This window comes from Varroa destructor, unplaced genomic scaffold (genome assembly GCF_002443255.2).
Source record: "Varroa destructor unplaced genomic scaffold, Vdes_3.0 BEIS01000005.1, whole genome shotgun sequence".
Taxonomy (NCBI): Eukaryota; Metazoa; Arthropoda; class Arachnida; order Mesostigmata; family Varroidae; genus Varroa; species Varroa destructor.
The window spans coordinates 30,106,271-30,120,319 of record NW_019211458.1 but is presented as its reverse complement, the minus strand read 5'-3'; the positions used below and the strand labels follow the sequence as shown (position 1 = coordinate 30,120,319).

Sequence of the window (14,049 nt, the reverse complement as noted above, 5' to 3'; positions counted from 1 at the left end):
CTGTGTCCCGGCTAGATTGTTATAGACCTGTTATGAACATACATATACGTATGCTCCTTTATGCATTACGAATACGTACACAACATATTGAAACGCGTCTAAGACGAATCACATCGACAGCCAGTAACCACTGGTGCAAAAACCATTTCCGTACCACGTCGATAAACATCATTCTGGCTCGTGAAGATCTTCAGTTACCGTTACAAGCGGTGACCTTCCTTTCCCCGGTGGCATATTCCGAATATGTGTACGGGCTTGACGTGATTCTTATCGGCCTGGTCGGTTATTCTCTCTCTATCACTCTATCTCATGTTTGGTGGCATCTCCCGTCAGTGACCATTAACGAGACAATTCGCGAAGAGAATCATAATCAAGCTGGCCGTGCATATTTTTTAAAGAACTTTCGATTAGTATCCTCTAAGGTGGATGCAGTGCGCTTTGAGGCTGTTTTGCTCAAATCTGAAAAAAAATTGTCGGTAGCTCGGACAGCTCATCTTCAGCGATCACACCCTCATGTTTCGCAAACTTTTGACCAGAGATTCCGTATTTGCTCATCGCGCTTTTACTACTAAAGTTCTCTGGTCCTGCCTTCGTGGTTCGTCCACTTATCAGTTCACCGGGTAGTCTCGTCGAACATCGCACATCGTCGTTAGTGTCATCTTGTTACATTATTTGCTAAGTGAAAGTAGCATCCGTATCTCGATTCTGGATCGAGATCGACATCATAATGTCTTTCAACCCTATTCTCATTCGATCTCGTTCATTTGACAGTCTCAGTATGTGCACAGACCTCCTCTGCCTTTCCCTGTTTTTGCTGTTGCTATTTAAGGCTGCGCAAAATTCGTCGAACCTATCGTGCCGTTAGCACATTATCGTCGTCCCTGTTCAGCCACTGACAGGTCTGGTTGTTTTGTCACTGCGGATGCTAGGACCACCGTTACCGTTACCAGCACCGAACCCTCTGCCATCCGTTGCAATCATCGAATCCATGCATGACCAGCGACTGATCGCTCCGATCAGCTATTTGTTATTTTAATATTTGTTTGGTATTCCAATACGGCCAGCAGCGCTATGGCTAGCGCCGGCTCCAGCGTTCGCCATGTGCATCGTTCAAAGACGGACGCCACTCTCTTGTACGCTGCCTTGTTTGCCACGCCTTGGATGTATTCCAGCGGTATTTGCGTTAGTCCCGTTTGCCTGCTGTTCGTCATAGCTGTTACCTTCTCGATCGTCTATCAGCATATCCATAATTGTACCACCGCTAAGGAGTTCTTACAATCACCTTCTACAACCGTTCGCCGCTCTCGGTGCACCTCGTTAGGCGTCTATTTCTAATCTTCCCCATTTATCTATCTCGTCCCCACGTCCTTACACGGCAACAACTATTGCACTTTTTCGTTTCACCCCGACGCATTTTGCCCTGACCAATCCAACTCAGCCACACCAGAGCCTCTTAGCAGCAGCGTTAACGTTTTTGTTGGCATGTTCAACGCCGGTTGACAGAAACCATTTTAACACATAAGCGGTATATATATATATATATATATATATATATATATATATATATATAGAGGTTGTTTAAACGTAAGTAAATGGATAGTAGTTCGACGAGTTCGCTCGATATTGGCCCTTTGACTCTGTTTCTCACCGAGCTGAGAGGTTGGTGAAGGCTCGATGTATCCGAATAACGCGAGCGATCAATCGCGTTTGAGAAGCTACGTTCATCTCAGTTGCTGATGACGTTGCTGTTGGCAGAACAATCTCATCGTCGGAGCGTGGGAAGGCCTAGACTGCAGAGAAATGCAAAATGAAAGTAAAAAAAAAAATATCATAGAACAAGTATAAGGCACTTAAGCATACGCGTGCGGTGAAATCTAGAATTGCAGTTTCGATTGCAGCTCTCGCCTCCCCGACGGGCTAACATCGTGATTCGCTTAAATCTACTGCCATCTCGATCGGTGGACGAGGTCAGTTGCTGGGTTCGGTGGGTGTGCGTTTATCACCACACGACCCATTGGGCACGAAAGGCGAAGCATCTTGTTGTTGCCAGCATCTGCGTCAGCGGGAGAGGCAGAACAGCCGTGGTAGGTCATGACGAGAGACACACGATCTTCCTACTGGTCGATGGTGTTGACGTTGACGGCGTCGCTGCCACTGCCGCTATGACTCATCATAGCGAAAAATGAGAGGCATAGTTCGTCAGGATCGATAGGACGTTTAATAGGAACCTATTGCCGGAAAAGCGCATGCAGAGAGATACGCACCAATTACGTGTGTAGATTTATTAGTGCTGTAAATAGCAAACAAAGGCCGGCGAGCCGGTCGTCTTCGCAAGCCAGCAGAAGCAGTCACCGAAAAAGTGAGGATACCAAATAAAGTGCAACAAAATAATTAAGATCTACAATATCTATCGATTGGGAAATTGGTTTGTTTTGTGGACAACAAATGATATTTGGTCTCGTAATATCTTACTATCGGTCTTTATCGCCGTCAAGCTTATTGGAATGGAATGGATGGCAAGCAATCCAGTTCGATATTCAGTCTAGAGACCATCCATGAGATGCGCGATTTTTTTCCATTCACGCATCAGACAACGATCGCATCACCTACACCAAGCGGCGTCTCTCATCATTTTTCATTTCTGATGCTGCCGCTGCTACTCTAATGATACTGAAAACGGCACTTTTCTGCCACTGCTGTCGTTGAATACTCAACTGTATCAGGCAAGGCTGTATTGCGCAGATCCTCGCATACAGTTATAGCACATCGGACACGGGTGAACTAAATTGGCTTTTTTTTTAATACCTTTTTTGTTGCCAATCCCGCCAAACGAGATCATTACATGAGCTCGGGTGTCGACTACAATGTCTCTACAGATGCGGGCAATGGTACGCAAAAACGGACGTTCGATATCTCGATCAAGCACTGTGACGATGATAAAGCCAAGTCTTATCATACTAAATACTGTATTCTTAACTGAGCTAAGTCGATGAGCTACACCTTCCTGTTATATTTTCGTAAATCTCAAAATAGGATCTTATACGGAACAGCATGATAGCGTCGCTCACGTTACCACGTAACATATTTTTCGTTGCAATACACGCAGTCCGCCTACTGCTGTTAGATTCCGCGTTGCTTCACGTAACCCGCACTCCGAAGTGCGTCATTATTCTATTATAGTACACCGACCTTCTGTAGGAAAATCACAGGAAACGGAGCACGTCAGCATCGACCTCTGCCAACAACAGCAAATACAATAGGCGCGAACAGCATTGTCAACAAAGACAAAATCGAAAGGCCAACAGAAAGCTTAAGTGAACACGTCAAATAGATCGCCATAGTTGTAACAACGAAAAGCCAGACCATAAACGATGGTTGGAGAACACGTCGCGGCGGCGCATAGGAGCTGCCACGTTTCGCTGATCTGCGTAACCGGTAGCCCGCTACTGGCTGAGTCCGGCGCCCGCAAAAGTCACTGCTATGGCAATCGGCTCAGGCCGTATAGGAGTCGCACCCGTAGCAGCTACAACATTTTGGTCGTTGTAACCCGTTGGTGAAGACGAGCGCGAAAAGATTATGAAGCTCGTTTCTTTCGTTCTTTGTCGCGCGGCCCACAGACGTTAATATGACCATTACTCCTCGACGTAGTTTGATCCTTCTCACTCATAAAGTCGTTTTATATAATACATTGTCAAGCAAGTTTTTTTATTCGAACAGATCCGAGGAACGATTGGCGCTCAGCCGTCGGTCTATCGGTGGTTCTCTTTACACGAACAGCTTAAGACATGCTGTGTGGGTGTATGGAGCTCGAGCTACGACAGGCATCCGGATATGCTGTGCATAACGGCGTGGCCGTCTATTCGTCCTCTGAAAAGGCCCAACAGACAAGAATTGCTGAGTAGAAGAAGAAAAACAAGCTCTGAATGCTCGTAGCGATCTCCGCTGCCATATCGGCATACGAATGAGATAAAAGGAGTTTCTCAGAACACCATCAACTATCATCGCCGCAAGCAGCAGCAGCAGCATCAGCATCTCCGCGGTTATCAACGAAGGTCATCACGAAAACTATAACATCGAACAAAACATCGTTTTCACAGCAGGGCGGATTATATTAACGCTTAGAATTAGACAGAGTAGGACATTGAAAAGGCACATAGAGAAAGGGGTATAGTTATGTTTTTATAGTGTAATTTATCACTTTTTAGTGTACGTTGTCCGTTGTATATTATACGTACACAGACGTAACATCCCCTGTAGTACTGTTGGCTTACGTCGTGATATAAAAACAGATGAGTGGATCATTACTAAACTAGACTGCATGACGTAACGTATTATTTTAAAATATTTTACGTTAGCAGTCTATATAGAGATTCTTAATACTCACTGCCCATTGGTCATGTGACTACGAGTGCAAAGAGTGTAATTATATGATAGTAATAGATATACGTCCGAGTAACCGATTATTATATTGATATTATAGAGAATAATGAATGGCTTTCTCGTTGCTAGGGCCATATGTTGGGCACGGACGTGTCAGATTTGCTGGAACGAGTACCCTTCGTTTCCTCGACATTTTGCGTTGCCTTCCTCGAATGTTGTCGATTTATTGTTGTTGGTGTTTTTAGCTCTCAAGCAATTACATCGTTATTACGGTACTTTTTCTTGTTGTTATTGCGGTAGTTATCGTTTGGCTTCTGCTTCTCTCGTGTGGCATCGTAATGTCGGTGCTATATTATGATGATTACAGATGCCGTTGCTACAAAGTTCGAGACAGATGGCTTAGGGTAGAACGACAGATTCTCAATTTTTCATTGAAACGGCGACGGGAGAAGTCGAGGACTTCAGCTTCGATTTAAGCTTTCTGCCCCTGTTGTTACGATATTTCGGCCATTTTGTTCACGTTCAACAGCAGTGAAGTCAATAACTTTGAAAGACAGATAGAGAACTAGCGTTGTTGCGCAAGGCAGTATTTGTATCTGTGGACGACATCAACGACAGCAGTAACGTATCGTTGCGACAGTAAGAACGGGGCGACGAATATGGGCCGGCGGCAGCGCCAGCCAGAGCAGGAGCAGGCAAAAAATTTGAAAATTATGGGATAGACGGGGTGCTATCGTGTTGAAAATTAAGTGGTCCAATTTGTTTATGTCAAGATCAGACGTCAAGCTATCAGCCGAACTCTGCTCTCCGTTGGCTACCACGAGTTGCCGGGTGGCCACAAAATAGTCTAACACTGCTACTGCTCCAACAGTAGAAAGATCGAAGTAGTTCAGTTCGAAACAACAGTTGAAGCTAAATAGTACTCGGCTAGACTCCATAAACCGATAGTAGCAGAGAAAGGTAAGTGCTCGAGCTTTTCTGCTTAGAGACAGAAAAGAGCGGAGACGATATTGAAGATTTCTAGATAGCTGTTGTTCATGTTGAAAAATATCCGACCTGGTCCGAGTAACTCGATTGCTACTGCAGGAGTAGCAAATGTAAAAAACGAAAAAACTACCGCCATTAACATCACTGGCAGTGCGTAATATGGACAAGGGATCACTGTTTGTCGTATCGAAACGCAGTATAAATCATCATTATAACACTGAGCAGTTTTCATTTCAACTGGACATTAGACACGGCTGGTATGAAATAGACAATACGGTTGAGTTACGTATGTTGGTCTTTTATAGTACTCGGTGCCCTTGATTAAAGCTAGATCGCGTTTACTGCACGCAAATTGAGCTAGATACCACTAGTCGCACTCACTAAGGACATCCCAAGATGCATTAAGGAGGACGCTAAATGAACTTTTAATCGGTTTCCTTCTGCGATTTGCAGACGCGTCTTCCATTCAAATGGATTACTTACAACAGGTGCAGACAGCCATCGCTCATCAGCGGGCAGCAGCTGCTCTGCAACAACACACGGCAACCGATGGTAAGTGTCGCACTCTTTATAGTTAATAGAAGCTATATATTCAAAGTATATGGATATTTAGGTGGAGCGAGTAAAAACAAGTTAAAGCTGGCCGGCCTGTTGAGGGGAATGAACTCGCCGTGTATGCCCACTCAAGGACAAGGCCGAATAAGGCAAACCAATGAGACCGCTATGTTTGTTTACGTCTGCGCTTTCTTTGTAGCTCGTGCCCTTTGCGAGGAATGGCACGAGTAATGTTTGAGCGTTGAAGCGCTACGGCGCGACTCATCACATTGTTATGAAGGATTTCTGTCGGTGTACCTCTTACTGAATGGAATCACTTCTATACATTGAATTTGCTATATTTCGCGGGGAAAAAACGCGGCGACATCACCCCAACGTCTGTCTCTATAGCTGACTGACAGATAAAAATAACAAATAGCCCGTTTAGTAAACGCATACGGAAATCCTGTTATAACATTAAACCGTTTATCAACCGTTTACAGCGACCGGTGACATTATGCAGTCACGAGTCATCCGACAGAATATCCACAGCGCAGAAACTGAATTTCTGTCAAGTTTCAGTTGGGTTCCACTGCTGATCTGCCAATTCTGGCACCGAACTCGTCTATCGATATTAGCAGAAATTCAGTGTTTACATCGGCTAGGAGCATGCAGCTTTACGTCTTCAGTCGGATATACGTTTAAATCTAGATTGAATAACTAACGAGTAGCCGCCTTTATCAATTAACTTATTATTACAGTACAAATGCTCGTTTGTCGGTTTTATCTACCTGCGTATTGGAAAAACCAGGGCGTATAGAGTTCGCATGGTAGAAGATTACTAGTTAGTGACGCATAGCATTAGATACCTTCGTGTTTACATCACCTAGCCACACATACAGTTGTCCAGCACACCTTGCCTTATTATCGTAATTCCCATTTAGCCCTGCTGTGCAGCTGACGTTTCTTTAGAAATTTTTTTGTAAAGTTTATTTTTTTTGCGGTAGTCTCGTGCTGTCTTGTATCCTCTCCAATCATTTTCATCTTTTATTTTCTGTTTTATCCACTCGTTCGAGTGGCGCAGCAGCATCATGGTCACCATCTGGACTTGATCTGATGCGAACCATTGAACTATGAAATGTTATTCAATTTGCGTTGTGGTCTTTTTCGTTGCTTATACTTGATCACTCCGTTTTGTTTCTTTTTTCTATAGCGACGGACTAGCATTACATCATACATTCGTACTCGAAGTAGACCGTAAGGCAGAGTTATCATTTGTAGCAGGAATAAAAGCCCTGAGCTTTAGGAGTATCTTAGGCCGGTGGCCGAGCCCGTCCTACTAAATACATTACTAATTTAACTCAGTCTCTTTTCCCCATGTTAACTGTAGCTGTTAACATTACCGTAGCGGCGTCTAGTATCAGCAAGAGGTGTTAGGTCGAAGCCGTCGACTGCTGACCATCCTCTAATCTTTTAACCAGTCTAAATCTACACAGTCGCCCAGCTCGTCTGACCAAGGGAACTACCGTATCTTCTACAAGCAGCGTCTGCCCTGTACTCACAGACACCGTGGATATAATAGGACTGCCCTTTTCTAACCAAGGCTTAATCTTTTTCCCCTGTCTCGTGCCTTCTTCGTCCCTTCAGTTAAATATAATAACATTCAATACCTGCCTTTGCCTGGTAGACTCGAAATAGAAGATGAGACAGACCTCTACTTGCTGGCGGTAATTAGTCTTTGTTGAAGTTCTTCGAGCATTTAGCCAGTCTCAACGAGAACATTCTGATCCTCTTCCATGTATTTACTCGAGAACACATGTGGATCATGGAACAGTTTGGAGTTTGTCGTGGACACGATTGTCTACAGCCGGCCAGATGCCAACGCTACACTTAGCCCTTTCGTGGTTTTTTGCTCGCTTTCGCTGTACAGCCTATTCCAGTTGCATTGTATGCTTTGTTTTTACTATTTATCTGTAGCTCTAGTAGCCGATTCAGTCTTCCTTTTCCATAAACCTCCCCTGCTCAGTTCAGTGGGACTTGAGTAGTTACACGGTAACCAGTTGAAGCGACCGGCTGGAGAGTCCGCTATAGAATCGTCCACCACAAAAACAACAGAAATAATAACTGAATCAGCTTTCTCTGTTTTTTTTGAGTGGATGCAGCACGAACTTGGCGTTTCTGTTACCATTCGCTGCGCTCTAAAGTCACGTTGTCATAGTAGGGACAGGAGCGCTGACAATATTGATCGTAGTATTATAGCATGGCGAAATGTTGCTTCGTTGACTCTGCCAATTTTCGCAACAGACTCTTGTTGTGGCCGTAGACTCAGCAGTGGCACCAGACAAAAGCCAATATGCTTATAGCATATATGTATGTATAGAGTATAAATGATGTTAAAATAGTTTGTTACTATCGTATTTTAACAGGACTACAAGTGGACGAACAGTGAGAAGGTACGCTATTCACCTCGATATAGTACGTTCTGATAAGGTACTAGAGTGGAATACTGAGCAGGAATCAGACGCTACACGTTTAGCTTTCGCGTCTTCGCTATTTACTTTGATATTTTAAGATAGCGATTTACCAACGGAGTGAGTAATTATGTTAACGACCACTATATGCCTATGATGATTATGTTGGCTAAACGAAACTTGCGAGGTAAACGATTATACAAGGTACGATCATGTTTAAATAGCTCTACGGCTGAGCGTTAGTAAAATCATATATGACACAATATACTAACGTCAGAGGGTACTAGAGCACAGGGTAATGCGGCCCATGTTAGTTTTCGGCCCGCCATTTTTTAATTGTAGTAATAATAATGTTTATAGTTGTAATAAAGATTATGTTTTAGCGGCAGGCCGCAGAGGGACACACTTTCATCATATCGGCACGATCGTTTAATCTAGTAGCATATCTCCGTCGATTGCGTATTGATTTTAGCGTATGACACGATCCAATGGTCTTTTATGGTAAACATGGATGCGATCGCGTTTTTCGTTCAGATATCCTAGCGACTAACTGCCTTAATAAACCTGCAAGTAAAATAGCTGCCTAGATTCTTGGGCTTCGAACTAGACAACCCTGTTTCAAAACCCTACCGGTGTCGTCGCGCTATACCGCTAGATTTCCCATCCCAAGCGTTATCTGACGAATTATTATACGGTATTATTGCTTCCTGTTTATATCAACAGCTTCGCCCAGTGCAGCAAAATAGTACGTACTGTTTATGCCCCAGCTGTCTATTACCATGCCCCAGCTGTCTTCTTTAGGGGTTGATCGAGGAGACCGGCACAAAAGCCAGCCGCAGCTCGTACAGATTACGGGAAACTTTTAGAATTGTAATCGTGCGCTTTTGGGCTCCTGTGTCAGATATATCGAGAGTCCATACCTGAAACTGCAGCTCCCAAAAATAGTTAGCTATTTTTCACGTCTCCCCTAGATCGCGTGCATACTGGGAGAACAAGGTGAGTGAATGCGATGTCTAATCTAAGTTAAAAGTGAAAGTTCTGCTGCGTCTCAACTAGAAGCGACGTTTAAGTTGAATGTACGTAGAACCCATCCAACGGCTCTTGAGGGGGGGGGGGGGGGCTCGTTGCTGCAGGGAGATGACAGAGACAAAAGACCAGAACTATGTAGGCCGTTGTGGCTAGCAAAAACGATCTTCATCAGGCTCTGACGTCTAATTGTGCCATCGTCATGTGCTCAAATCCGGTACTGGCCAAAAAAAATAGTAACAACCATTTGACTTGTAAGACACTTGCGGAGAAGGTAGCAGTTCGGTACTCGCCGATTTAAAGCTTTCTGTATGTAGCGATGGTCGCTGAGTGCACCGGGGTAATAGATCATAGGCCATCCGTTTGGCCGACCGTCGTAGCATGCGATTACCTATGTGAGATGTGATCACGTCTTTGTTGGCATACGAATATGGTATTATGTAAATTAGAGATAGAGCAGACAGCCGCGAACTACACTGTATCCCAAAGCATACCAAATAGCATTGCATAGAAGAGCGGGAAGGCACCATTGCCGTAGCACAATCGTTAGGGCGAATCGTATGCGCAAACAGACGAGATCGGATTCTATAGCAAAGCGTTTAGCTCGCCGCGGATGTTTTTGAGACAGGTAGAGATTTTCTCGAAATGAAGAGAGGAAATCAGAAGGCACACAGGTGCATACCTTCTTCTATGTGCAATATCGCTCTGGCTGATCCGAAGTTTTCGGGAATGACCGCTAGGATGTACTTATAGCACAAATGTGCATCTGTCTGTAGAAGCAACTCCAATTGCTCGTGATACGAGCCAGACATTCGAAAGAAGTCGCAGGGCTGTTAGGGCACTGCTGGCCATGGTAGCTCCAATGTCAGCTAGTTACGTGCCCTTTTGTTGCCCTTTTTTTGCTCTTCGTATAATTAGCGACTTCGTCGAAAAGGCGTGCTATGGTTCAACACGAGGGCCGTTCTTCCATTTAGGATGCAAAAATGCAATTGGTAACAATGAAAACTTATAACACGGTTTTGCGATACAGATAGACAGATAGAGATTAACTGGGAACTCGTGTTTTGACAATAAATGTTGTCCAGCATGATTGACGATTGTCATGTCAGTGTGGTAATTTGCATTTGCCATGTTACTGAAACAATACCTTGACAGCCTTCAAGCTAAGTTGTTCGGTAATCTGGACTTCACCTATTCGCTCATATGATGAAGATGCTCTGTTCCCTTGCAATGCTTGACGGCAGCACCAAGCGTAGAACTGTACACATTAGTCTAGTATCCGTCTCGGATCAACCTTTTCTCTAGACGATCATAGCCTATTGGTCGAAAGAATCCGAATATGCGTTATACATGGATACTTTTACTTGTCCACGGCGATTTTTTGTCGCCTAACGACAGGCACCGTATAGGCTGTTTCGTTCGTACACATATGACTTAAAAGTTGCATGATGGTAATTACTGCTCGAAAGCGGTTAGTCAACCCGTTCCTAATTTCAACGTAAAATGCTAGCCATCACAGAACAGCTGCCCATAGGTAGGAGCTACAGTTTCAAGTTAAATTAACGCTACACGTAGTTACTAGTAGAAACGATCTTAGTTTGAAACGCTTGTTCTTTCCCGTTCGACTTTGAAGCCAGTCGTTTTGGTGGTGAATTTAACATAGCTCCATACTGCTTTTGTAACGGGTAGCCAAACTTTTGCGCTGTTAACCCTGCTCTGGCTGTGGACAAAGCAGCACCTCGATATGAGATCTACATGGGTGTCGCCAAGATACTTATCATAATTACTTCAACAACACAAACCTGCTACGACAGATCCCTCAGGAGGAGATCACACGCACGCACTCGGCCCATTCAGTTGACGACTACGACGAAATTGGTCCTTTCCAATTATTCCATTTATGAGACTTGTCCTGAATCGGCCTGAAATTGATTTACGTAGATTTATTTGCTGCCAAGTTCCTTAGACTTAATCAGCGGTCGATCTGCGACGTCACGACAAGTGCTTCGTAAACAAAACGTAACATGTTCTATTGCTTGGCCGACATCAAATCTTACGGAAAGAACCAGTAAGTCTAAGAAGCCAAAGGCTCTATGACAAAAACTACCTCGACGCACAGTCGACAAATAACAGGGGGCCAGTTATGGGTGTGGGGATAGTTTCTTGTCGAAATAGCAGTTGTTTGGTATGCAAATGTTCTAGTCAGACTGATCACGTTAGCTTTCATCATCACGACCACCTTGTAATGACTGGTATTGTTGGTATTGACGAGGGAAGAATCTATCCGTATACATAGATTATATTGCGATGGCCTCCATAGTAAATTTGGTATTCGTGTACTTTGGTTGCTTTTTGCTCCTGCCTTCCATTTCGGCTTGTGCGATCTTGCCGTTCGTGCGACGGACAGAACTGAATGAAAAAACTTCGATGGAGTGGAGACGCATCATAGGTAAAGTAAAGCTGATGCTGAAAATGACACAGCCGATATAAGCCGCACTGATAAGGGTGAGCCAGCGAAAAAAAGCGCGGAAGAGTAACAGAACGTCAAAGGAAAAACGAGAAGACTACTTTTAGCAAACCGGTAGTTATTGCAGAATCGAGCGATGTCGTTTACGCCACTTAACGGCGGCCGGCTGCCGGATAATGTCCCGATCGGGTCTTGCTCCATTCGCTTTCAGGCTCTGTTCCGAGCACTAAAGCTTCGGTCGTCAAAACAGCTGGGGCACACCTTGGGCAGGTGTGTAGGTTACACGTCAGATTAGTGGGACTACTCAAAGTACGATTTGGTGCCGTTTAAATTGGTTAAAAAAAAACATGTATTAAATCCTGTTTTGCTCTCTGTCTTTCCATTCTGCGGGTTTGCTTGCCTGCCTGTTTGCTTCTATTCCGATTAAGAATCATCTTCATTAGTAGCAGTAACTATAATAAGGTATCGTTGCGTAACTGCTATACCCATAATAAAATAGTGTTAGTAAAGGAAGCATGCGGCTACTGAAGGGAACTTTTCTTCAAAACGCTGCTAGCGACTTTCAGCCCGTTGGCTCCAGTGAGTAACGCAACAGAGAAAATGAGATACACTGCTTTATCAAGTTGTGGCGATCCGAAATCGCCTAGAATTGCTATCACAGCAAAACCTTATAGGTTCCATTCACTGGGGAGTTCGTTGTCAAATGTTAGTGTTCCGTTGCCAATCGGCCCTTGGCGACCCAGCCTGCCAGTAAGTTAATTTCTTTTTTTTTCCTATAATAGCGCGCGCGCGCGCCATTCTACGAAGTAAACATATGTGGACGAAGAAGAGCACATAATCAATGCTAAAGCACTAATCGTTATTGTTACATAAATTATTCCCAAAGTATCAAAAATTTGTTTGTTCGTCTCGTTAAATGAATTGCTGACAATTAATTCGACGAGAAGATAAAAGCTCTGTTGGTGCGTTTGTTTGTCCTTTATTATTATGAAAGCCTCATTGACTTTTTATCTCAAATGGCTGGTAGTATTCTGCGCACAAAAGCGCGAGCTTCGCGTCAAGGATAGGCAGTGATCAGGCAGCTTTCGAAACGAATATCTGATCGGCGGGCAAACAGCATTTTCGCTTCAGGATGACAACGGACCCCGGACGAACCGACAACCGGTCTCAGAGAGGTGTCGTTGTCAGTCTACAGTGTTTTTTGCCCTTTTTCGTTCTGATTGCTGGTATTATCGCATCGCATTAGTGCTAAAGTCTCTTCTATAGTGTGCCAGTGTTATATACGTGCATATATAGTGGTGCACTATAGTGAACACGGGGGTCGCGCTTACGTTGCCACTGCTGTTTGAGGGGTTCACTTTTTTTCGCAGTCCGCTTTCCTTTTCTATTATTTGATAAGAACTTGTATTTTCTTTGTCTCGTCCTAACGGTTGCTTTGGGCCTTTATTATCGGTTTCTTCGTCTTGATGTACTCAATTTACTGGCGTGTGGAAGTAACTGTAGCAAGTGTGAAGCAAGACTGCAACAGTGGTCAGCAAGTTAGCAGTTTTCATTTTCCACAACCGTAGAGATAAAGCAGTAAACGTGATCAGAAAGAGACAAAAGCCTTTATTATGGCTGTCCACAGAGTAAATTTAATAGCGGTAAGGAACTAAGATAATGAGAAAAGATAATATAGGGAATATAGCGTGTTTGCATAAACATTTCAAACACTGAGACTAGACCTATAGAAACTAACAAGCATGAAATGCCACTCAAGTGAGTTTATCTAAGACAGCCATCAGTCACCTCTGATGATACGCTACGGCTGCAGACAGTTATATTGTAGCAGGAACTACCGCTTTTAAATTAACATTCAGTACAGACTTTTTTAGTGGGTTTCTTATATGTATTATCTACACCGGTACGCCATGTACCCGTTGAAATCTTTTGCTGAAAGCTAGCCCAGCAAACTCAAGCGAGTTCTTCCGCGTCTAGCGTACACGTATTGCCGCGGGACCATCCCGATATCTCAACGTACAGTTGTGTACTCAGAGCATGCAGGATCGCAGTACCTTGTGGGAGACATCTCTGTAGTCTGAAGTTTACAATGTTATAAGGTTGCAATGAAGATAAGCAAAGCATGAAAAAATGAGCTCTTTGCTACAAGCGGCATGAAAGATTACCACAGCTAACACAGCAAAC

At 44.0% G+C, this 14,049-nt stretch overlaps 1 protein-coding gene across 6 annotated transcripts in view; it reads left to right on the top strand.

Annotated features, from left to right (window-relative positions):
* ci (transcriptional activator cubitus interruptus) overlaps window positions 1-14,049 on the top strand; it is a 71,622-nt gene that overhangs the window by 11,936 nt on the left and 45,637 nt on the right. For 3 of the 6 annotated variants that reach the window (XM_022806702.2, XM_022806698.2, XM_022806697.2), the window contains exon 3: window positions 5,821-5,919. The exons of the other annotated variants lie outside the window; for them this stretch is intronic. In XM_022806702.2, the coding sequence (XP_022662437.1) occupies window positions 5,821-5,919 (99 nt within the window). The remainder of the gene's footprint in view (window positions 1-5,820; window positions 5,920-14,049) is intronic. 6 annotated transcript variants of the gene reach the window in all.